The sequence below is a fragment of the Calidris pugnax genome, unplaced genomic scaffold (assembly GCF_001431845.1).
Source record: "Calidris pugnax isolate Ruff unplaced genomic scaffold, ASM143184v1 scaffold349, whole genome shotgun sequence".
NCBI lineage: Eukaryota > Metazoa > Chordata > Aves > Charadriiformes > Scolopacidae > Calidris > Calidris pugnax.
This window is the reverse complement of record NW_015091088.1, coordinates 871,941-898,332: the sequence shown is the minus strand read 5'-3', so window position 1 is coordinate 898,332 and position 26,392 is coordinate 871,941. Positions and strand designations below refer to the sequence as shown.

Below are 26,392 nucleotides of genomic sequence, written 5' to 3'. Positions count from 1 at the left end.
AGGACTGAGAGCTGGAGGAGAAAGCTGAGGGATATACCAAATCCAGGCTTCTCCAGCCAGCCACTGCTGCAGTCCCCAGCGTCAGACTTCACTGAGCACAGCCTGCAGCTCCCTGGGCAACCCGAGCAGCTCCCTGGGCAACCCGAGCAGCTCCCTGAGCTCTGCCACCTGCATCTCCTCAGGTACCCATGCCTGGACAGACCTGCCAGCCTTTGCACAGTTGCTGGGGGGCCTTCTGCCTCTGCCTTGGGCAAAACTCTGCTGCCCAGAAGGTTCGACTACTACACACTGAGGTTTGTCTGCATGAAACATCACAAGTTCAGTAGCCACAAAAAGGAAAATTTTTTAGACAATACGACTGGCTACAGAGGAGAATTTGACATCACTGATTCCATTCACTAACTTGAGGACAAAATGTAAAAAGCAAGTGACAAGCATACATTGAATTTTAAAACTTGAAGCTTTCCTAACTAGTTTTTCTAGGAGAGCTCTGACTTGCGAAGAGGGACTAGTTACACAGGGATAACTGATAAGGTTATTCATCCCTGCAGCCTACTCTTCCTGTGGTGCAAACTGATGTGTTTTAAGGAAAACCAAAATGAACAGCCTAGTATTTTTTAAAAAGGGGGATGCAGCCTCAGATCCACCACAGCTCAATAAAAGAATAAAAAAGAGTTTCAAGTAGCTTGGTTTCACTGCCTCTCTGTAAAGTGTTTCAGTCAGTGCTGCCTTGCTCCCGCTGCGTGAAAGGACCACACAGAGGACACTCATGAACTGATCATGCAAGAAACCCAAAATTAATAACCAGGGAATGGTGGTAAATCTGTAAGATAAAGCGACTGAAAAGAACAGTCCTCTCAGTCTTACCGACATCACCACCACAAGCAGGAACTAAGATCCTTCAGTATTCGAAACCAGAGTAGCTTAAATCCCCTGTTCGCCCACTTTTTTTTTTTTAAAAAGTGGGCAGTAACATTAGCAGCGATTTTCCTGCAGGATAATACCATTGAATAATAGCATTCAAACAAGGTCTGATTTATTTACAGAGTTTAACATCACCATTTATTATTAATTGAGCTGCATGTTCTTTTTCCATTTTGAACCCGCAGCTTCTTTATTATTCAAGAAAACCTCCAGTTTCTGTACACCCTTGTCAAAGCAAAAGCACTTCTCCTCCTCAAATTGAAATGCTCACCCTCCTGTTACTTCCATCCTTTCGCATCCTTTCCTTTACAAATTCTCTACACCGTTGCTCGTTGCCAGTGATATAAACTAAACTAACATCACATATGATTGCAGATAGTACGTATTAGGCTCGGGGACCTCTGAACACACAATGAAGTCCACCCACCTTTGAGCAGATTTCGTGTAGACTTGTGGCGATGGCTTTCGCGGGGGTGTCACATCGAAACACATGACATTTCAGAATTCTGGTGTCTTTGTCTCTCGCCACGTAAGCAAAGTCTCTGTGCAAACAAAACGAATCCACAAGTTAGAAACAAGCAAAGCACATGAAGGCATTAGAATGAGTAGTATCTCCAAAACGGCAAGTCCTACTTCAATTTAACAGCTTGTTAATTCTCAGCTGTAGAAGAAGGAAACACACGCCTCAGACGAAGCAGATGTACAAATGTAATAAACTGCACACCCGTGAAACACACACCTAAAGTTTGGTGCTTAATCTATGCAATTAAAGAGCTCACTGGTTTGCTAACCCTGGCAACCTACTGAACTTACAACCCATCATTCCAACTGCAATTGTAAATACATAGGAAAATTTACTCAAATATTTTATTTATTTTATTAAGATGAAGTGGGGAGAGAATTACAGACTAAGACAGAAAACACATGCAGGTCTTAAATCCTAAAAAAATCAGAAAGCAGACAAGACTCTAGTCAGAGAAAAATAGCGTTTCAAAAGATTGTATAAAGTGTTTAAAATATGCAGATAGTAATTAGAGATCTGGCTGCATAAGGGAGATGTGAACCTGCTGAGCTTCGCTCACACTAATTGGCCTAAATTTCTGACCTTATTTTTTCAAAAGTTAAATAAAGCTGCCCTACAAAAGAGATTCTTGCACCATACTAGTCAGTCACTACAACATAGTATAGGTTTTTATCACAGGAGATGGAAATGCCAGGATTATGTTTGTTTGTTCTCAGGCTGTTTAAGATTTGGAGCACTTCTGGAAAAGTCTAAGTGGGCTCATGGTGTAAAGAAAGCATCAGAGCTCGGATACATCCCAATTTTTTGGATACCAAGTTAAGGACTGCTCCTGTTCCAAGACCCCATCACCATGGTCCTATAGAGCTAATTTGCTTTCATGAGCTTCTTGGAACAAAGACATCCATTAACCCGTTCATGGGTGGGGACCTGAAGCTGGTTCTGCAGCAGGGGAGGTGTGTAAGGACGGCAGCCACACAAAGCCAGGCTTCTTCCCAACTCAGTTATCTTCTTGCTGCACCAGGCTCTCCACTGCTTGGTCTTGCACCTCTGCCTGTACATGTCCTCTGAGCAACCACAAGCCCAGTCCTACTTTGTGACCCTCCCACCATCTCCAGATTTCTGTGGGACTTAGTATCCCCAGCAGAGCTATGCTGAGTAGCTAAGGAGAATGAGACCAGACAAGGGAAGCTGAAGCTCCCAACAGCCTCTTATGGCTGAAGTCCCTTTTCAGTGCCTTTTCTCTTTACCTGTAACTAATTACAAGCAAGATCCTGACTGGTGAAGAGATAAGGAGGGATATCCCAGCTGGACAAAACCCCATATTTTCCCTCCCCTCCTAAACCCCAGGTTTTACATACATGAACACTTCAGTTTATCCTACAGACTAACTATGCTGAGCGGGGTTTAATGCAGCATGGATTCCCAATTTCTTCATTCATTGTAGATGCCCAGTGAATTGGAGAATTTTGTACTGAAGTTACCCAGGGAGAACCAGAGACTGATAACTAGACTTCCAGCTCTCTATGAGATACGAAGGTTGTCCTGCAGTTAAGTACCTTATCTGTATTTAATTTGGCAGCACGAGATTTTGTCATTAGTGAGCCCTTGCAATGAAAGGGGCAGTTGCTCCCACTCTGGGATGCTCAGTGACAGGCACGGGTTGTTCCTCTGTTCAACTGATTCACAACCTGAAGCCTGAGGAATAATACTTAAAAAAACCCTCAAAACCAAACTATGAGGAGTTGAGATTCAGAAGCAATTCCACAGGACAGAACGCTGCAGAAAATCGAGGAAGCTGGAGGGACCTCTCCATCTCACTGCACCCCAAGATGTGGTGGCACGCATTAGGGTACAGCAGAGACAGAAGATGCCCTGAGGTTTCCTAGCTCCGGCCTGACCCCCAAGCACCTCGGCCACAATCTGCAAGGAGAGCCTTTTAGCACGTTGTTCCCTTTTGCTGCACTGCAAGTTCATGGAGATGCCGAGTTCCAGCTGGAATCTTATTCCTGGAAAAAAGCTGATGCTTTTAGGCTCCTGTGCACATGTGCCAAGCCTTACTTTAGAAGGGTTTCCTCCTAGCTTAATGTTTCAAAAGCCAATTGAAGACTGCTAGCTGGACTCTAGTAATAAGACTAAGAGAAGGGGGTACAGCTCAGCTATGGCCTACAAAAAATTAGCAGTTCTGGGAAAAAAATGAAACCAAGCACCACATAAAAAACCTTTGAGATTTTTGCCTTTCGAAGTAAGCTTTCAACATTACTGATGCTCCTGAATGATCTGCAGAGCAGGTAGTTGGAAATGCTCAGGCTCACAAAAGTTCCACACGCAATAACCCGAAGCTCTGATGAGACCTTGACTGGTTTGAGAGCTTTAAATGAGGAACTTCCAGACATCCTAAGCGTTTGGCATTTTTGTTTTCTATGTGTTTGGCTTTAGCTGCCATCTTTTAAATACCCTAAGTTTCAGATTTCACATTTTTGAGTCCAAATACCTTCCCTTACAAATATTTTAACGGCAACATGAAAACATCGTTCACTTAACAGACAGGGATTTGCTACCACTTCCCCCTCTTCAGAGGCAAGAAAAGCTCGCGGGCAGTGCCCATCACCGCAGGGCAGCAAAGCTGCACCAACAGGCAGACTGCTGCGCACACCTCACCGCTGGATCAAGGTCTGCTCTCTCCCAGTGAAGACATAACAGCCAAAACCTGTGTTTGCGTTAACTTAAGCTAACATTGAAAGCCATCTCTGCGACCATTACGTGGCTATTTATTACCATTCACAAGCTTTTACCTCAAATCAATATTACTCCTTTGAGGACTGGTAATCATTCCTTTACAAGATGATTCTAGGAGGAGCATCCTGTGTTGTTTCACCAAATTGCCTGCACTGCGCAGAAGCCTGTTTGGATAAACAGAAATCTGCACAGCCCCAGGAGCACTGGACAATACCAGGATTTCTAATTATAAGACCACCACCTTCAAGGAGTTGCACAAGCACAGAAGACAACTTGCCCCTTCTGTTAGCCATACAGCTATCTGTTAGAACCTTCTTTTATTGCTAATCAAAACTAAGATGGGACAAAGCCACCAAAACAAGTCACTGGGGCTTGGAGGACTTAACACGTTGGCAGCAAAACCCATCTGTAGCAGCCCAAGAAATTGTGGTCTAACCTTTGGTCAGCAGCTCTGGCAATGCCCTGGGACATCACAACTGTCCCAATGAAACTACCACGCTTTGCTGTAGGAGACTGTGCCAGGCAGTGACCACTGCCCCACCAAGTCCCTGATGCATGGACAACCCCTGAGGCACATTAAATCTCACCCTGCAGAGAGCTCATCTGAAACCCAAGCTCAACTGCAAGGATTTCCAGCCTTAAGGGAACCTGGAAGATAATAGTAAATGTGTTTAGTCAGCACGTTATCTCCCACTGGAGGCAGGAATCAAAGGGCTGCAGAGATAAAAATGAGCCAAACAATTAAAACTGTGATAAACTAAAGACTGAATTCTGACAGGATCAAAGATTTTGGTCATAAAGGAATCAGGAATACAACTCATAATTATGCCCCGTAGGTGGGAAACACCTTAGATGAGAGTATTTCCAATGGCATTTTAAAGGCAGAGAGGTGGACTCGGGGTAGTCTGCTGAGTCTCATTTTTCTCACAAGCATAAATTTACTTTTCGGATCAAAGGCGACCAACGTGGAGGGCAGCACTGACATCTAACGAGCTTGCACACTCTTTAAGCAAGAACATTCCACCCTCATTGTAAAAAAAATCTGCCTTATATTTAGTCTGAATCTACCCTCGTTTTGTTTAAAACCATTACCCCTCATCCTGTTGCAATAGGCCCCGCTAAAAAGCCTGTCCCCATCTTTCCTGTAGGTCCCCTTTAGGTACTGGGAGGGGCTATAAGGTCTCCCTGGAGCCTTTTCTTCTCCAGGCTGAACAACCCCAACTCTCTCAGCCTGTCCTCACAGGAGAAGTGCTCCAGCCCTCTGAGCATCTCCGTGGCCTCCTCTGGACCTGCTTCAACAGCTCCATGTCCTTCCTGTGCTGAGGGCTCCAGAGCTGGATGCAGTGCTCCAGGTGGGGTCTCACCAGAGCAGAGTAGAGGGGCAGACTCGCCTCCCTTGTCCTGCTGGCCATGCTGCTCTTGCTGCAGCCCAGGATGCGGTTGGCTTTCTGGGCTATGAGGTGGCTCATGTCCAGTTTTTCATCCACCAGTACACCTAAGTCCTTCTTGGCAGGGCTGCTCTCAGTCCACTCATTGCCAGACTGTATCAATATCAGGGGTTCTTCTTGAAGAAAAGTTGATGCCTCTACTGTTTGCAGCAAGTCTCCAGATCATGGCCTGGAAAGCCCCAGAGGCTGCGAGAATGTCTCATCTTTGTCCTGTGAAATTCCACTTCAGTTGAGTCACCTTGAAGAAGTGCCAGGAAGTCACTTCCCACCCCTGGGGGTGTTGGTGGGTGCCAGGAAGGTGCTGCTGGGGGCAGCTGGCCCAGACCTCTGCTCAGCCAGCCCTGCAGTGGTGTACAGAACGCCTCCATCAGCCTCTCCGGCGCTCGGTCCTGCAGCTTCTGTGACTACTTCTGCTTGCAAGGCAGGTGTTCATCAACAAGGCAGTAGAGCACAATTTCAGGAGAAAACGAAACACCAGCCAGTACATCAATTTCAACTACTGAGAGCTAATAACACCCTCGCGGAGGTGTTTCAGACACACACCAGCGTTCCACTTTAAGTACCTGAACAGCTGGAACAAAGTAAATCGTCTAATTACATGCATGGATCGTGAATATGCATAAACTTTTAGACGATCAGGGCCTGCATCTGTAAATCTGCTGAGGCAGAGGAGGAAATCTGAGTTCTTCAAAACCTGTGGTACTGCATCACGCGTAACCCTGCCAGCACCATCTGTTTTCAAACCATCAATCCAAATGAGCAGGAGAACCTCCCCTCTCCCTCCTGACACTGCGCAAACAGTACTACTGATTTCATTAATTCATGAAGCCACCTAGATGCCCATGTGCTCACAAGAGTGGTCCTACACGACAGCCCAGTAGCCAGGACCTGGAGATGGCAGCACAGGCTGGTGGCAGTCGACTCCTCCAAGGCCAGCAGGAGCCTTGCAGCCTTGCTTTGGGCATTTGTTGGGAAAACAGAACCAGCCTCTGTGCTCCCTCTTGGAGAAGAAAAGTATGGCTTTCGGGATTCCTGAGCATCTGCTCCCTGAGGCATCAATAATGAAGTAAAACTTCGGAGAAGTTTTGTGTTTCCCTACAGAGGAGAGAAGGCAACAGCTTGTGTGACCAAAGCCTTGAATACCAAGTAAGCCAGAAGACTGTTCTCCGATTCTTCTTTCACTTCAGATCCCTTCTGGGTCACTTCATCTGTAAACCTTCCTTCGACTGCAGCTCTCTTGAAGCTGATTAACATTTAAGTGAGTTAAGTGCATTTATGTGCAACAGGCTCCATTTGATAATGAAGGAGTGCCGAGTAACGTGTTTGCAATAGAAATTTATGGAAAAGGGTAAATACCTCCTCTTACCATTCCCTTGTCTTTACACCTTGCTGGGAAAACAGGGGAAAAAAGAGAGTCAAAAGCCTTTGCAAAGCCCATGGCTGGATACAGAGCCAGCACAGTGTTAACAGGTCACATCCCATTCAGCTGGAGTCTCCTCTGTCTCAATAAGGTGTGCACGCAGGAAACCTGTGGGATTTGAACCTCAGCTCCCAGTAAAATTCCCTTCTATGTCATTTGTGCAGGTACTACACGATCCACTAGTATCCAGTTATAGGAACTGGATATAAACCAGCCTTCTGGAAAAAAGCTAGAAAAGCAGAAAAATAGGTAAGAAAATTATTTTTGCTGCACAAATGGGTAAAACCGGTTCTGTTGAACAGTTAAAAATTCAGCAGAAATTTCTTTATTTTGAAAGAATACAGGAGAGAGAGATTCTAAAAAGCAATTTAGAGAAATGCAAAGACAATGTAAGGTGCTAAGTAGAAAGGAATTTCATTTTTATTTGCTCTTTTACCCTCCTTAATTGGCAAATGTCTACAGTAATTGACTAAACCTTAGATAGCCATACCTATTTAACACCTGGCTAAGCATCACTTAGCTGCTCAACCTTGGATGAATATAACCACATTAAATGCAATTTATGCTAATGCTGTCCTGTTTGAGTAGCAGCCATAGCCATTTGCCACTATTAGGCTAAAGTCCTCGGAGACATCCCAATTAAGCACAGCCTGGAAGAGCAGCACATCCTCCATTACCTTCTCACTATAAACTTATTTTTTCAAAGGAGTGTATAACTGCATTAACCTCTTTTTTTTTTGGTTAAAAAAAAACCCCAACAACCTAGCCTTGAAGTCTGAAATAAATTTTTTTTACTCTTATAAATCAAAATTAAATTGCCACTATTTAAAACAACTATATTAAAGTGATACACATGCAGGAAAATGTAAATTGCTTTACAGATTTATGTACTACAAATCGGAACAAGAATCCTTGAACCAGAAAATGAGATCCTCTGGCTTGGCTTAAAATGGATTGAAATTCATCCAGAATAGCCTACAGAAGATGGCTGGTGATTTCCACGCACTGGTGTGACCGTACCACCTCCTGTGAATGCGGGGCCACAGAGCACACGCTGCCAGGCTGCAGGGAAACCATCTCCTGGGTCTGTAACCTCCAGGCTTCACTTTTTGCTTTCCTGCCAAGAGCTGACCAGCGAGTTGTGACAGCAGGAAGAAAAAAGTGGACAGCAGCCACCACTACGGTTTGGGGGGTATCAGAAGGCACCTGTGGCAGGAGGTTGCCATTCACTGGTGAGACCTGAACATCCATGGGAGCAGAATGAAAGAGTGGAGAAGGAGAAAAGCAAGGAAAGTGAGAGAAGACACACGAGAAGAAAAGTGGATAAATATAACACCAACAAGACCATACCCTGATGGGGGTTTTCCATGACACGCCAATAATCTAGTATCACAAACAGCAAGAGAAGATGAGGTGCAAGAAACCCTGCAGTAATATGTATGGCAGAAATTACAGACCTTCTGGATCAATACTTTAAACCCTTGACTGAGACTGCTCTTTTACATAGGAGGAAGGGAAATGATTCATAGCTGACATGAAGTCTGGGACTCTGTTCAGTTCACCTGGATTTTTATTAGGCTCATGTCAAGGAGTTCGTGAAGTTAGGGAGAAAAACCTGAAGGTAACAAACCAGGACTAGGTGAAACAAACAGCATTCACACAACCTGCAAAATCTGTTTGCAGAAGATTTACTGAGGGCTTTTCAATTTCCATTTCACCTACCAGACATCAGATAGACACCAAATGAAATGCAAAATCTGTTTGCAGAAGATTTACTGAGGACATTTCAACGTCCATTTCGCCTACCAGACATCAGATAGACACCAAAGGAAACCACTGGTTCCCTTCCACACCCTCCAAAGGAAACCCACAGCCCCTTCTCCAGGTGACTACACCAACCACTTCGGAATCAAAACCTGCAGCAGGAGGAAGAAAACACCAAAGGAAACCACTGGTTCCCTTCCACACCCTCCAAAGGAAACCCACAGCCCCTTCTCCAGGTGACTACACCAACCACTTCGGAATCAAAACCTGCAGCAGGAGGAAATAAAATAACTACTCCCATGCATCTTCTCCTTCATATTTCATAGAGTCACAGAATGCTTAGAGTTGGAAGAGACCTTAAAGATCATCCAGTCCCAGCCCCTGCCATGGGAAGGGAACCACCCATTAGATCAGGTTGCTCAAAGACTCATCCAGCCTAGTCTTGAACACCTCCAGGGATCCACAACTTCTCTGGGCAACCTGTTTCAGTGCTTCACCACCCTCACAGTAAAGAATTTCTTCCCGGTATCTAATCTAAATCTCCCCTCTCTCAGTTCAAAACCCTTGTCCCATCATTCCAATCCCTCATAAAAGTATCCCTCCCCAATATTAACAGGTACTCCCTTCTCAATAATTAGAGGTGGAAGAGATGTGGGAGAGAATAAAATTCTCTATGTTTCTGACAGTTTCTGGCCATCCTAAAACCATACAAAAGCCTTGCCATTTTCCTTCACTCCAAGAGCTCCATCCCACAGAGCTCCTGCACCTTTCTGGCTGCTCCCCAGCAGAATGGCAGACCTGGTCATTAATTTTAACCCAAGTAGTTAAGATACCCTCTCAAGCAGAGACTGTTTTCTTATTTCAGTCCTCACATAACTTAAAAATGCATTTTCCTTGCAGTAAAACACCAGTTCTGCATTTATGAAATTCTCCTCAAATGGTCTGGCATTGACACAGCATAGCTTGTTTTTTTAATTCATGCATGAAATTTGTAGGGCAAATTATCCCCTGCTGAAAGGCTGCTTGCTTCATTCCTTGATAACGTCACCCGCTAACTCTCCAGGAGGAGCTATGGCTACTTTGTGCGATACTCAGAGGCTTTAATCTGGCAGCCCTACAACACAGAGCCTGCCAGTTTTCCTTTGATGTCTTATCATCGCCACAGTTCTGTGCACTTCCAAAATTTGTTAAAACCCTCACAGAGCCGATGCGTCCGATACCCAGCTCAGCCCTTCCGAGCCCAGGGCTTCCAAGCCTGAAAGCATTCGCATGACTTTCATTCCAATTCCCTTCCCGTGGCCTGATCTTCGTGAAGCTGGAGACGCCATTCCCCAAAACGTGCTTCCCACCACCTCCCTCCTGCAGGGGAGGGGACAGGACTCCTGCCAGCCTTGCCACCCCTGCTACTGAGATGTTACAAATCATCTCCCTTTCCACTACCAAGGGCTATATTCCACCCCTGCAAAGGGCCACAGATGTACATAGATGGAGTCATGTCAAAGCGTGACTCAACATCTATAAGGTCTCCAGATCCACGAGCTGTATTAACACAGTGACAACAGTACAGATTGCACAGCTGAGATTTACATTCCATGCTGGTCCTCCTTCCCAACCTCACCTCCTGACAAGGCCAAAGTACTATTGTCAGGGTAAGGAGAACAGTCCATCACAAGTGCTTCCGTCACCACCAAGCCTCCCCTGGAGACTCTGCACTCTTGTAGCACCAGCAGGAGGAGGGGGGACCCAGAGAACAGTATGCCACATCCAGCTGGTACATGGGGGTCAGATGGGGCTTCCTGCTCCTCACCAGCTGCTAGACACACATGGCAAGTTGAAAAGTCAAGCAGCACCTTAGACCTCAGCTTGTTTTATAAACGGACTTACAGGAAGACAGAACTTCTGGGACAGATCCCATGCAAATCACTGAACACTGACTTTATGGCTACAAATTTTTCAGGGTGGAGTTTTGTTGTTTTTTGGTGGTTTTTTTTTTTGCTTAATTGCTTCACAACATTTATGAAATGCGCATGGGCAGGGGCTGCCTTCCTACCCTGGGCAGTGGTTTTCAAGGAAAAGACACACAAATGAGGTGGGTTGTCAAGGCCATTGTAGGTGCTGCTTCTCCTTCATAGCACTGCAAAGTGGTGGTTCAGGATGGCCAGTCTAGTGGTTTTGATGAATGCTGAATTTCCTTTAAGTAAAATGAATGTGTTATTATTCATGTGAACCTCTGAAGAGCCTCTTTGCAGCAGATCCTGTAGATTTGATTTTGACAAATTAGCATTTAGATATTTTTGACAATGCTTCTTCCAGATCTAATTGGAAGACGTAGGCCTTTGTAAAGAATACCTAAAGATTTAATAAAGAAATGCATCAAGTTGAGATGTTCAAAGCACTACTACAGACTTAACAGCAGAAGACAGCGGATGACACCAGAACAGTTAATCTCTCTGGTGTGATTTGTTTTATAAGCATTGCTTACTAGTTCTCCTTTGTTCTTTATTATTCAGACAGAGAACACAGCCGTCGTGCGCAGACACTACCCACGAATCTGCTTGCAGCACACTTTTGCCAGCGCTTGTCTGGGAGGATCCTCGCTTCCCACATGCATGAAATCTACATTAGATTGCAAAGCCACAATCAAGAAAGTTCAAACATTTCCCTAGGCCAGCATCGCCCAAAGAATTGATTAAAAACCAGTCAAGCCTGGAAACTGTTCTCATTATATTCCACAAAGCAAACGCGAGGAACGGTCCACATCTCCACATTCCTTCCACCCAGTCCCAGTATCAAGTCCTCGCAATTTAGAAGAGCAAACAAACCCCGAATCTCATCTGAGGGATGCAATTCTATCAGTAAGAGCCTTTGGAGTGGCTGCAGCCCTTGTGCTGCAAAGCACCTGACTACAATGCCTCAGTGTCTGCGCTCCCATGAAACGGGAAGCATTGTAGAGAATCCCAAACGATGCCTTTGTGCACTGAAACAAACCAAACATACTGGGGACAACTTTTCTTCAAACTTGAAAGGCAAGCGACAAACCCAGCTGGATCCAAAACAAATACCAAAAATAGGAAATAAAGACTGCTTCAAGTTCTTGCTAAACTTAAATTCCCTGCTCTATGCATTGTGTTTTTTAATTTTTTAAAAAATACAGGGTGGAATTTTAATACCACTTCCTTGCATTTCAGATTACAGAGAACAACAATGTTTAAATTTTAAACTCAAAGCTCCAGAAGCAAATATCGAATCACTGCACAGCATGATTTTAAACTGTTATAGTACTTGAGGGTTTGGGACCTGGAAAAAAAACAACAGGCAATATTGATTTGTGTTAATAGCGAGGTGAAAAGGTGACAGAGAGATACGAATTTACTCACTGAAGTTTAGTTTCGTTTAGTTTCTGTTCACTGATACAAGCAAACCAACACAAGCATTATTTGGTGCATGCTGGAAGGATAAACACAGAGAATAATAGAAAAAACGAAAGTAATTTACCTCTCTCTGAATCCAGGGAAGCATGAAGAAACAGAAAGAGCAAGTTAGAAAGCACTCACGCAGACAGAGCTCCAGCAGATGATGAGACAGGGTGGCTGAAAGAAGTGCTGCACATTTAACATTGGCTGTTGGTTTGTAGCAGAGCGTATCTCAGCGTACTGCCACGATTTCCTTTTGACACTTCTTTCGGTTGAATCCTGTTGCTCTGAAGTTTGTATTTTTGGAAACACGCGATGAAGCCAACAGGCATCAGCTGAATTTAGAGAGGCAGCACAGACATATCAACACTGGGAGGTAATCACGCTTAAAATACCATGCACAAGTCCGGGAAGTAGTATGCAGAAAACATAAATAGACATACAAAGTGCCTGAACCCTTCCTTCTTCCAAAATAATGCTATTTAAAGCAGACACTGACAAAACAAACAAGAATAACTCTTCGGGCTGTGGAAACCTTATATTGTTTACACTGAAAGCGCAGAAAGATCGTAGTGAGTTTTTTTTTTTTTTTTTCAATGCCTTTTCCAAAAGCTCACGCCGCAAGGTCACTTGGGCTCCTATGAAAGTTGCACCCTGAAGAAGTGCCTGCCCAGGTAACAACCTTACCTTCATCTCTGAAGCATTTCAGCAAACACTAACTCCTGGTACCAACACCCGTTTCCCAAAGGTGGGCAGGAGAGGCACAAGGTTGTCCCCCCAGGGGGCTGCCCTTCTCCCCCTCCCTGCAGAGCTGCTCTGCCAGCTCGGCTGCCCCCTGAGCCCCGGGGAGGGTCCCTGGCACCCACCGCAGCTGCCCGCTTGCTCAGACACCACTTCATGCAACATACAGCATCTCTGCAGGGACGATAACCCCTCTCCAGGAGAGACCTGCTTCGTCCTGCTCTCCCACCCCTGCCTCCTGCACGCGTCTCACAGCTCCCCTCTTCCAAATAGGGCTCATCTCCAGGGAGCATCTGAGCAAGGTTCATGCACTTTGCAGAAAAATGTACAACCCAGCGTCATCCCAGTTTGTAACTGACTCTGGGAAAATAGTACCCGAGTGGAAAAATTGTCCCACCTCAAGCAATAAGGGCAGGATTAAAGACAGAGCACACTGAAGGGAAAGGATCCAATTGCCAGTAGACACCTCGCTTTAGCAAGCTTGCAAAGCTTACAGGGATTCATCCCTTGCTTAGGAATGGCTTAGTGAGCAGTTCTGGGATAAACACAGGTTTCCTAAGCCAGGTTTTAACTAAACGTGTGTATGGTTAGCTAACGCATCCGTCCAACACGGGATGCAAGTCACACATGGATGCATGTGTACACAGAAGTTGGTTAGCTAACGCATCCGTCCAACACGGGAGTGCAAGTCACACATGGATGCATATGTACACAGTTAGAAGCTTCATTTCTTTTGTATGCTGAGATGAAACCTCTCCTGGTGCAACTTGTACCCGTTGCCCCTTGTAATCTCCATGTCACTCCTTGTGAAGAACAACTGTTCACCCCAACAACCTTTCCAGGGTCATAGTACAGTCCCCATCACAGGAGGTTTTCAAGATGTGACTGGACAGGGTGCTAGACAATCTCATCTAGGCTGCCTTTCCCATGAAAGGTTGCATCAGACAATCTTCTGATGTTCCTTCCAGCCTGGGCTGCTCTATGATTCTATGAAAGCAGTGAAGGTGGAAAGAAGATCCATATTTACAAATGTAATGGACATTCCCAGAAATTTTACTATTAAGTGTGAGACTTTGCCCCATCATAAAGAATAAACAGAGGGCGCTCTGCTCCACTGGCTTCCACATAGTGGAAACTGGGAGTTTCCCCTTTTCAATATCCAGTGGTGACCTGGGTGGATCTCCCCAACTAACACCCCTCTCATTCCTTTGTTTCAGCTACATGGGCTTTCTACTGCGCTTTGCAGAATCAGGAAGGACTTCATCATGGCTACTGCTAACATTTTCTAAATTAAGAGTTTAAAATTAGATCTCAGTATTGCAAATATTGGAAGCTTTTCAAGTCTAAACAGCCCTTTATTCTATATTTCAGTGCCAATTTGAAATTCAGAATTGAAAAAGTAGTATCAGTTTTACTTTCCCAGAAAATACAGTCAATATTTGTAACTAGTATGAGAAGCAAAATATATATGATCTTCTTCATGCATTAATCACTGGCTTTATATGAAGTGGACAAGCAGAGATTATGTCTCAGAAAAAGCTTTACATTGGAAAAATCTTCCAGCAATTTACACACAATGTACTAGCAGGGGGAAAAAAAAAAAAAAAGAAAAGAAATTTCTTGGATGTAGCAGAATTTGTACACAGTACAATGAGATGCAAAACATGACCTGCTGGTGCAAACTCTTAAAGGGAGATCTGTTAATTCCTGTATCATTATGCAAGATACAATTGCACAGAACAATCACCATTGCAGCTGCCAGCACAGACAAAGGAAAACAGCACAAGAGGAAATTCAGGAAGGTGAGAGAAAACCACCAGCAGTTGGGATGCTGGACTTCCCCAGGCAGCGAGGAATGAGCTGGGGCTCTGGCTGAGGGACTCCCACACCACAGGATCAAGGTGGGCTGCATACTCCTTCTAACCAGTTAATTACAGCTTTCCAATTAACTCATCCAGTCTCCTCATAGGGTCTATTGTAATTTATGAATTCATTTCACACAGAAGACTATCTGCCTGTATTCCCTTCACATTCTGGTAGCTGAAATATGGTTAAATGATTTACCTTCAAACTCAAAAATGAATAAATAAGTAAATAAACCATCCCAAGGCTAAAAAGCGGACACAGAAAGTTTTAGTTCAAATGGCAGATTTTGTCGATGGCTCCGAGTGCCAGAAATGCTGCAGGAGCAGCTGTGAGAGCACTTGGATACGGTGCTCTACATATTCTTTTCCAAGCTGACTGAGCTAAAAGGGGTCACAAGCCAGAGCCTGCCAGTAAACACGGGAAGATGATACCCAGAAACTGTGTCAGAGCCACTACGCGGGATGTGAGATTCCTTTCTGAGGGGAAAAGGCCAAGGCCTCCGAGGAAAACAGCCCATGACCTTCCAGCCCGCAGAGGCGTGAGAAAGGAGTCCCCCTTCCAAACCCAGACCCGACACAACGCTGCCTCCCCACCACTTCTGCCAGTACCCTTCACCCTTGTACCCCCAAAAACACCCTCCATGTGGCACTCATGAGGCCGTATCTGGATTTCCGCATCCAGGTTTGGGCCCACAGAAAGGAGTGACAAACTGGCACGAGTCCAGCCGAGGGCCACCAGGGCTGCAGGAACCACACTTGGAAGAGGGCTTGTTTAGCTTGGAGACAAGGGCGGCTAATTTAGACTGGGGATGAGATAACAGGGGAAAGATCTAATTAGTGTCTCCCACTTGTTCACGGGAGGGTTTAAAAAACACATCGAGCAACCTCAAGTTTCTTTGCCAAGAGCCCAGAGAGATATCCTGAGAAACTGCACAGTCTGTGTTCTTGGAGGTTTTTAAAAATATCAACCAGGAAAAGCCCTGAGGTAATCCTGAACCCGGCTGTGGGTCGGAGGCCAGTCTAGGTGGCCTGCTGTGGTCCTTTCCAGGGTAGCTTTCTCCCTGTGACTCTGTAGCAGGAATGCCTCAAGCCCCAGGATGGAGACACGCCATGCAGATAGACATGGCAATGCTGTGCTTATGCAGATAACTAGCCTGTCTCAGCGGTGGGCAGAGGGAGGCTGGCAGGGGAGAAATGACACGTCTGAGAGCCCTGGCAGCTCAGGTTCCCCATGCACCCATCCATCCCTGTAACCGGGACAGACCTTCTGGACTCTAAGTACTCCACTGTTGCTATTATTGTAACCCATCCATCCCTGTAACCGGGACAGACCTCCTGGACCCTAAGTACTCCACTGTTGCTACTGTTGTGTCTTCTACTTCAACAAGGGCCACCGTAAGACTATGATGTGATGGAGAGCAAACCACACCAACAAACCCAACAGGTTCTGTTCTTGTTGGTGTCTCTGATAAGGTATTTAAGGATCTTTTAAGTGACCACATTTAAGTGATGCTCCCATGCTCGGCTAATGTTTTAGAGGGGCATGACACTGCATGAGCCTGGGAGAGCATTAGGTCTACTCTGTCTACCTGGCAGAGTTAATTTAAGTCTATAGCCCAACCATTTTTGTGACCCAGCTGTTCAGCTAACAGGGTGAAGAGGTTAACACTTCACACCTCTTCATTCCTGGAGCTTCCCCTGGAGTCTGGCTGACTGCAGTCTTCCCAGTCTCTTTTTTGAGCAGATCAGAAAAAATAAGGATGCCACGTGTCACCTACACCCTGAGCAAGTACAGAGGTCTGCCCTCCAACCTCCCTGGTCCTTAAACATTTTCACGTGGGACTGCACCCATCAGCAGCAGCCTTGAACACCTCTCTTCCAATGAGATAATGACCAGCCAAAATATCTTTGCTTTCAGTTACTGTAGAGTTCTAGTGGAGTAAAACACGTTTTACTTGATTAAAAATAATGATGCATGGCATGAGCCTTTTGTCTTTATTTATTAGTACTTGCCCAAGCATATCCTCTAAGGCACAGAAGAGGCCCTACTCTGGTTTTCTAATTTGTAATTACGAAGTCTAGTAGCACTTACTGCAGCAAAATGTTTACATAAAATGTATTGACACCTCAACAACATAACATGAACAAATAAAGTAAACAACCTTTATTTCTGTGCACTTGGAAGTCTCTCTCTTGCTTAGAGAATTATTATGTCCTTCACTTATGTATGCCATTAGAGAAATATAGTTTTCACTGAGAGGAAAATAGCTGTGGTGTAGAGTTTTTCTATGAGTTTGGTAGCTTTTAACCTTTTTGTTGTTGTTGTTGGGTTGTTTGTTGGTTTTTTTTTACATAGTCATCCTTAAGCCTTTTGTGTTCTAACAAGTATCAGACTATCCCAGCAGACTGGCCTTGAGTTTCTGGGTCCCTGCCACCACCAGGATGGAGAAGTACAACTAACACTTTCTGCAGAAATCCCCTGTTCACTATGGGCCAGATTGTGCCATCAATTTTTAAGCAATTCTCCACTGGTAGCAAAGTAGATTTCTGCTTAAAAATTGATGACTTGATCTAGCCTTCTGTTGCTAATCATATATTATGAAGACTACTATAACCTAGTCAGATTCTATTTTTAAAATAAAAAGAAAATATGAAGCAGCCTGACACATTATATGAATCTACATTTTGTAAAGACTAAATTGGACTTTTAAGACCAGAGGCTCTGAACCAGTAAGTCCCACTGGTAGTTTGGGTGTTAGACATCACATTGGTATCTGACAGGCAAGCCAGTTCCTTGTGGTTCCTCAGGTCCTCTCCATAAATAAGCAACCTCAGGTCACTTTACTATTTCTTCAGGGTTTTACTCATCTCCACGCACTAAATGACAGTGACTGAGGACCTGAGATGAAAGAGTGGGTGCATTCACAGCTCCCTTAAGCACATGGCCACTCCAGGCACCTCCTTCTTCTGATGTGAGCCAGGGCATCTTTAGTAACCCACTCGAACCATTTCCCTCTCCTTAGTAAATGATACATTTGGCTTGTTAGGGAAAACAAACACATTTCTGGAGGTATGAAAAGAACTTTGAATGGCAGGCCACCTTTTTCCCAAATCACTAGACCACCATTTTAGATAGATCAGTTGGATATAAGATTTTCTGGTATGAAACGACACACTTCTTACTGACTTGATAGTCCCCGATTCAGAATTCTTAAATTTCAGTTTTTGACCTGAATTAACTTTACCCAGAGAATAAGGTTATCTCAGCCTATTGCAAACTACACTGGAGCAAAGTCTGCACTCTCACACAAACCAAAAGCCCTACAGAGCAGCTGAACCAATGCTAGCACTCTAACATCAATTAGATCAGATTTTTTCCCCAGTAACAAGAGTTTTACTTCACGTGACGAAACACAGGGAACTCCGAATGGCAAACCAGAAAGCCGTGCCCAACAGGATACCCAACAGACTGTAACAATACAAGAAACACCACAACCCATCAACATATACCTTAATTATCTGAAATACTAATTCACACAGTTTGATCCTCATCTGTATTTCAACTGATCAGTGTTTAAAATATCTTCAGAGACAAGGTTATTTATACATCCACTGCTGTAGAAGAGAAAACTAACTAGTACTTAAAAAAAAAAATAATTCTAACTTGTATTACATAATAAAACCCCACTGTCTTGCTCTTTCTCCCTTTTAACTCCTTATGAAAATAAATAAGCCAATTTTTACTGAGTAATGCTCCAGGGCTAAATAATACCCTTTTCCTTGCTCACAAGTTGTTATAGTTACATTAACTGCAAGGCAACAGCTACAAAAGCATAATTAAAGCCATAGTTTTAAGAGATGAAACACTTCATATATTTCCCTGATGGAGATCGAGACTCAGCAATGTTTGCTATCTTTTAAGAAAGCAAAAATTACTGCACAGAACAGGGAGAGCAATGAGGTTCCATAACACGCGAGCAACCTAATTTAAGAGTGAAGCTGCCGAGTTTAAAGAAAAAGATAAATGTGCTTGTCTCTCTTCCCTCCCCTCTGCACCCAGCGTTATGAGGATTCAAAGCTATATATCAATTAACAAATCAATGAAATTTCTCCTGCTGCAAATTCTTTATGAATACAGATAGGATTAAGCAAGCACAGAGACCTCAAGGCAATATATTACATTTAAATCATGAAGTTTCCTCCTCTGTCAAAAGAGCCATTAACCATTTCACTTCAACTACATATATTTCTACATGCCTATATCCCCCCCACACAGTGTAATACTTCTGTATTTAAACATGTTTACTTCTTTTAGAGCTCTACAAAGATTTCAAATTGCATAATCTCCATTGTCAATTCCGGGCTGAAAGAAGAAAGCCCAGACTGGCTAGATAGAAGTTAGCTGGGAATTACTAATTATACAGTCACTGTACATTTGGGGGAATACACAGGGAAGTTTCTTCTCTTCCGTATATGAGGTTTCTGCTGTTCTTAACTACAGCATCTTTTTATCCATTAACACAGCATTACCAGAGAAAACACAAATTATGATCATACTCTGCAGAATCAGGCTGGTGAATACGCAGCCAGTAACCGCAGCCAGTTTAGGAACATGTAATTCTGAGCTGAACACAGACCCCCGAACAAATTAATCATCAGGACCCATTAGTTAGCTTCCTGCTCGAAGGAGCAGGGATATCTGAAGGGATAAAGGAGAGGGAGAACAGCATCGAATACTCACCGCCCAGCACACAGTCCAGCATTTCTGCTACAGCGCTCTCCTGAAGGTTGCTAAGTGTCAGCTCTTGGAGAAAAGAAATCTGACTTGCCTTTGTCACACTAGGAGCTGTAATTTGCCTTGCAGGCATCCACACAGAAGCTTTAGACTAATGGACCATAGCTTGGAAAATACAGCTTCAGACAAAGGCTACTCCTAATGTGAGACTGTTGTCTGGTGGGGGGGGGGGGGGGGGGATTAAGGGAGGGGAGGCTGAGGTTTTTTTCTTGTCACTTTTGAAGTTTCTTACCTTTTTGTTGCAGCAAACAGGACTTTAATGCCAAGCACGTCATACACAAACACCCAACTCAAGGCTCTGCCTGCTCCCCGTCTCTGTCAGCGTGTATCTAGGCACCAGATGATGCGAAGTGCACTTGATGCAGCCACGGACTTGTACTTCAACCACGGGGGCCGAACACCCCCGAGAACAGCAGCTCATTCATTTTGCATGGAGTTGAAACGCATCCCACCAGCTCCCACCCTCCTCACGGACTGTGCAGGCTTCTGTTCCCCAGCTCCAGCTGGGAGCCCAGTGGGTGCTGCTCCCTGGACAGCACCGCTTCATCAGGGGTGGGTCTTCTCCTCCCTTCCCATCGCTTTTACCATTCACCAGCTCCCTGCGCTCTGCCCCGCGGAAGAGGCCCCTCTCCTCCCCCTCGAAACCAATCTTCACTGCCTCGCGTTGTGTTTCTAGCCTGTAAACTTCCAGGATTAATCTGCTGTGACAGAAGCAATCTTTTGGGGGAAAGCTGAAACGCCCAGGGATTCCTCTCTTCCCAGTTTTCCAAAACCAGTGCAAAGCTCTCACAGCCTGACTCTCAACTGAACGCAACAGAGAATCTCTTTAAAAGGCAGTGAAGGTTTACGGCCAAATCCAAAAATTCAGACAGAAGTACATCTGCATTTACCTCAATGAAATTACACCTGCTTATGCTAGAAGCAAGATTTATCCTTGAGCTGTAAAAACAAACACACCAAATAATTTGATTTTCCAGAACTGACACATGCAATAACAGTAAATCTAATTTAGAGGTGTTGCTTCCTCTAAAGGTGACAGTGAAAACAACACTCCTGGAGCTCCAATTTCTATTCAGCAAAACTCCCCATCAAACGTGCTCGACCAGCAATAAAGAGCTGCTTCCCCAGGGTCTGCACTTGAAACGTGGTGGTGGTTAAACCCCATCCCGGGGTGTTCAGCACTCACAGCTACCCATGGCGTGGCGCATCACTCCTGCTGGATGCAAGGGAGGACAGGGGGGAGGCAAATTCCAACCAAGGAACAACCACAATGGTGTGAGGACATGGGCCACCACCCTGCATGTCACTTTTCTCCATCCAAGGGACTCATTCCTTCAAACGTGCTGGCAGAGCTGCTTGTGGCATCGCACCCTGCTCTCCCCAAGGAAAATGCCCACCACCCAGCCTCTTTAAACCAGCTGAGCTCAGTGTGAGTGAAAGCAGGGCAGGGAACGTGACCACGGGCATTTCCACCACCAGATTTGAGAGGGTGAAAAGCAGTTAAGGACAGTTTTCCATCAGTCACTTCTTCCAGCCACACAGACGTGTTGGGAGCAGGATGTTTGTTCACAGCCTAAATATACCCCGCGAGTCTAGTGAGGTTCCTTCCTTCCTCCCCTCCTGGGTATCGTCAACAAGCTTTGGCAGGACCAGTTACGCTCAAGAGACAACCTGTGCCATCCCGAAAGCTTTCCGCTGACTTCCACGGGAGTAACAGGTTGGAATATAATAAACAAATCTGTTGATGCTGCCTAAGAAGAAACAGATCCAACTCCTCCTTTCTTGGATGTGCTGGATGCCCAGCACTAACAAGAATTCAAGGCCAAATAATAATTTTTGCACTGAAGCAAACAAATAATTTCTTGAAAGTCTTGACACAAGGGTGGAACTCGCTTGTGAGGGAAGAAAGGGACATTTTTATGGACAAGTGAAACAGCACCTGAAACTGGTTAAATGGTGTAAGATATACATGTGCTACATTTTTAAGCCAGGTTCCAATGCTCATGCAACATAATTTGTTTAAACTTGCAAATGAAGACAGAATTAATCTGATAACTATGACAACTACCCTTTCCCAAAGTTGCTGTTCCCCCCTTTCACTCCCAGCAAGTAGCGTACAACAGGATATGGTAGTTTTCCAGCTGGCCAAACGACAGCACTCATGAGAACAATGTCAGACTCCCACTTAAAAGGCTTCTAAGGAGAGAAGCCAAACTTTGCCGTTTTAATATGCTGGAACAGTTTCTGGGAGAGAACCACTCTTCCCTGAACCTCTCTTTAGTACAAGAAAAGAGATTCAGCAGAACTTTGCAACTACATCCCAGTCTTTGAGATTTTAGCTGACTAAATAGCAAATGAACTTGGACTGAATTCTAATCCTGTGCTGGTTTAGATATTTTGGTGAGCAATACGTATGATACTTACTGTCTGTGCACCCTTCAGTACCAACATGGCTAGATACAAACACTCTGGCTCCACTCTTGAGAAGTAACTTGCCCTGGGATCAGCATTTCAGCTTCCCTTCCCCTTGCCCCATACGCTCTGCTCCTCTGAGTTTGTTGCTTCTAGTTGCTTTCTATGGAAAGGGCAACAGCCACAAGAACCTCTGCTGCAGCATCAGCAGAATCTCCTAGGGCTTGGCCGGCAGGTAGTGTTTGAAAACGAAAACCCAATTTGGGCCCAAAGTCTTCCCAATGCGCATGTGCAACTTGGTTAGTAACTACAGCTGTGCCTCTCATGTGTGTTGTTCTGCTGAAACTTAGCTTTGCCCATCCCAAGACCATTTAAAAAAAAAAATAAAAAAATCAGGCGAATAACTTCAAACATTAAGATTTTATGTATAGGCTGTGGGGGGTGGTGGTGTCTAATTTCTGATTCCTTAGAACTTACTTTGCCATATAGATGTATTCTGAAAATGAAAGGCAAAATTTGTACAAGAGTCTTCTTTCATGAGCAGAGTTTTAAAGAATTATCATCAATAACGTAAGTTTTGAGACAAGTAATGGAAGTTGCAGTACTTGGCATCAGTTGCTGAGTTTGGCTGATGGCCTCTCCCCAGCAACAACTCCTACCCTAAACCATAGGAAAAAAATTTCCAGTGCAAACACTGCACCCAGTCCCATCTCCCACTGCCAGCCAGTGCTCTGAGCTTCAGCCAAATCACTCAGCAGGAGGGATCTTTTTACCACACTTTACCTACAGACTGGAAAAGGAATGAGCTTGCAGCAGGTAACGGGTCAAACTTACACCGAGCAAAACGTAACAAGCAGCCCTGGCTGGCTGCAGAGGAAACTGCCCAGGAGAGCTCTCAGCTGATGAAGATCCAACAAATTCAACTCCTGCACTGCCAAAAATGCCAAATTCAAGGAAACATGGGTGTTTTGGGGCATGCCTGGTGTATAAATACAACACATGTTGTTCCAGGCTCTCCCAGCTATCACGTGGTGCCCCCTCATGGGACCCCAACTGGGATATATCCCCCAAGCTGCTGTGCTCCTCACTGGAGATAAGGTTCAGCCAAGCTCATAATCAGGGAGTGGGTATTTAGCACCGTAAAGAATCTGGGCAGATCTCCATGCACTTGGCAAGGAGGATGTGCCCAACTGTGGTTAAACTGCCAGTGAACAGCAGGGCATCCAAGTACATGAAATTAACTTATACTCTAGACACAGAGGTGGGACCATGTTCTCCCAAACTGCTCAAATACTCCTGTTGCAGAGCCAGAAGCTATTTTCCTTGGAGCAAAATACAGAGTATCCCACCACACACAGCCCTGGAAACACCAGCAGAGCCGTGGCAGGACTAAAGAAAAAAAACCACTATCAGTGGCTGAGAACCTCATACCCACCCCGTGCATGTGCAAGGACTGGATCCAAGGGTTCCCCATACAGAAAATTTTGAGGAAAAAAGAAAATGAGTTTATGAGTAAGGCACCAGGACTCAGGTTGCAGTTTATTCCAGTTTGAACATAAGGAAACTGATACTATAGTGACAAATTCATGTTGCGAGGCCAAGAATGCAATTTTTGAAGGTGGGGAGGTAGTTAGCCCTAGCAGCTGCCCTCACACTGCTGGATCTCACTTGTAGACCAGTAGACCTATAGTCCTACACTTGAGATAAAAGCAAAAAACAGGTTTACATCCCAACTCCTGTACCTGCAGTGTTCAAAGCTCCACTTCTGCCCTACAGGAAGTAGAAACAAATGGTTCCCAAACTTGATCTGCCTTTTGCTATTCTGAGGCACCCATCCTATCTTGAAGCAAAACATTCTGACATTTTCAGGAAACAAAAAATTAGTCCTTTTCAAAAAACTCGGAGCACAACAGTGATTTTGTTTAATCTTTAACAACCTAGAAGCTTAAAACCTCCCACCCCATCATTGTGATCATCTATTTTGATCACAAATTACCGAGTAGCAACAGCAGTGTGCAATCTTCTAATTTATCTGAGATTTCCTATTATTTTCAAAAAGAGGGGGGAGAAAGTGAGGGACAAGGGAGGAAACATTTCATAAAGCTTATAACCTGGATTCAGAAAGGGATATGAGTATCTCCATACCCAGCACAAACCAAGTTTCCAGCATCCATGGATGGACAAATAAAGTTTGAAATACTACCTTGAATCCTACAGGCTCACAAGTGACAGACTGAATAACATTTATGAATGCCTGGGCTGGAAATATCCCAGAAGGGTTTTGTTTGTATTTTAAACTGAGGCCCTTGAAGCCATGTATGCACTTCATAAATGAATAGAGGGCACGAGCAATTGCTCAGTTTGCTTTGTCTAATTCATCTCATTATGTTCCTGATGGTTGCTGAGCAAAAGCAGAGCAGAAAAGCAATTTTCTGAATAAAATACACACAAGTGTCCCCTCACTTAAAGATTAAAAAAAAAAGGAAAAAAGAAACTTCCTTAGTTCATCTGTTTTCTTATGGGTTTGGGTACTTTTTATCTTAAATGTATACAATTGTTGGAGATAGAATAGAATAGATACACCCCTAAAGTCTCTTTAGACGCTTCAAACAACACCAAAAAGGCACAGGCAGGTAATAAACTTCTTAATGACTGAAGAAAGACTGATGATAAACAACTACAAAAGCAACTCAATACATCCTTAGCAAATGGAACTAGACCTACAGTCGGCTTGCCAAAAGAAGGACCTTAACTACTATGAGGTTATATCTGCAATCGCAGAGACAAGCCATGAAGACCCTGGTGGACCTTTCCAGTCTGAGCTACTAAAAAACTTATTCTGTAAGTAATCTACAGCTCTTCTTCCTGTGTCTTCTGGACAAACAGAGAGCATCATCCCAAGGAGTGCCACATGTCACTAAGAGGTATCCCAGGACATGGGCAAGCTCACTTTCACAAGTGCTCTTCTGAAGCAGAAAAATCTCCTAAGATTCATAGCAGGCTCCTTACTTTTCCACCTGCTTATTAGTTCTCTACAAGAACAACCCTAACCCTGCTAAGAACACTTAAACCACCAGAAGCTCCCAGAAGTACCACACTGATTTTGCTGAGCAGTATCCAGGTTTTCCAGGTCCACATCCGTACGTTTACAGACTAACCCAACTCATGCTGAAGTTAATAAAAAACTTCCCATCCATTCTAAGGGGAATTTGGCCAGACTCAGGGGGCACACAAGCATACGTCCCGCCAGCTTTGAAATTAATCAAGGTGTGGAGGGGGGAACTTCAAGCAGTGAAATATTGCAATTCTACAGACAACTGAGATCTACGTTTAATGCATCATTCAAATTATAAATTGAAATTCTTTTTATGGCATTAAGATGAATTGCATTTTTGTGAAGCAGACCATCATCACAAGAGATATAATGCGCACAGATTTTTCAATGTCATTGAGCACAATTTTCTCCTCAGAAAAAGAGGTGTTCATGTAACACAGTTTCAAAATACAAAAACAAGTCAGTTCAGAAAAAGAGGTGTTCATGTAACACAGTTACAAAAACAAGTCAGTAAAAAAAAATCCTAAATGTTTAAGACACTTGAATTAACTGTTGAAAAAAAATAATCTTTTAGTTTGCTCAAATTAGTGTTTTGGTTTCTGCTAATCAATCTGTGAGCATCAAAGAGACTAGTGGTTGATCTACCTCCATTGCCCGGGGGCAAATTGTGCTGAAACCCACTGACACACAAAAGCCCTTCTCCCCAGTGGAGCCAATGTTAGGAATCAAGCCAAGGTACCATCCTCAGAATTAAAAGCCTGAAGTGAAAATTCTTTCTAAATACATGTAATGCGTAAGACAGTGTATGCTATGATTTACATAAAGATGTAACGCATATAAATATTTGAACTGGAATCAGCTAGTAGCAAGCGTGGAAAGGCATCCCGAGGCAGATAACGCTTCAATTATTTAAATGTCGCAAGTTGATAGTAAGAGAATCTTCTTATATTTTAGAGGCACATTCCAAATTATTATGCAGTTCAGGAAGTTTGTGACTGTGCTTAGAGAGAGACAGAGGACAAAATTGGGACCTTATTGTCCTATAGAATAAACCAAATTCCAGAAGACCTTTGGGGGTCTACTAATACGTAGGCATGTCAAAAGTTCCCTTGATATCATAACGCTGATGCAAATATGAAGAGCATGTTTTATGTAGGTGGGTATAAATATTTACCCAAAAAAGGCATAAAAAGAAACCTCCTATCTCTCTCTAACCCACAGATACAGTACAGGCATAAACTGGACAGAAGAACTAGAAGTATAAATATTTACCCAAAAAAGGCATAAAAGGAAACA

The 26,392-nt window shown here is 44.1% G+C and overlaps 1 protein-coding gene across 8 annotated transcripts in view; it reads right to left on the bottom strand.

Moving 5' to 3' along the window:
• Window positions 1–26,392, bottom strand: part of APBB2 (amyloid beta (A4) precursor protein-binding, family B, member 2) — a 187,741-nt gene that overhangs the window by 6,251 nt on the left and 155,098 nt on the right. For 3 of the 8 annotated variants that reach the window (XM_014957838.1, XM_014957836.1, XM_014957837.1), the window contains exon 12: window positions 1,352–1,466. In XM_014957838.1, coding sequence (XP_014813324.1) covers window positions 1,352–1,466 — 115 coding nt within the window. Of the gene's footprint in view, window positions 1–1,351; window positions 1,467–12,310; window positions 12,317–19,575; window positions 19,597–19,861; window positions 20,133–26,392 lie in introns of those variants that run through there. The other 5 variants (XM_014957835.1, XM_014957833.1, XM_014957840.1 and 2 more) reach the window with 4 other exon arrangements.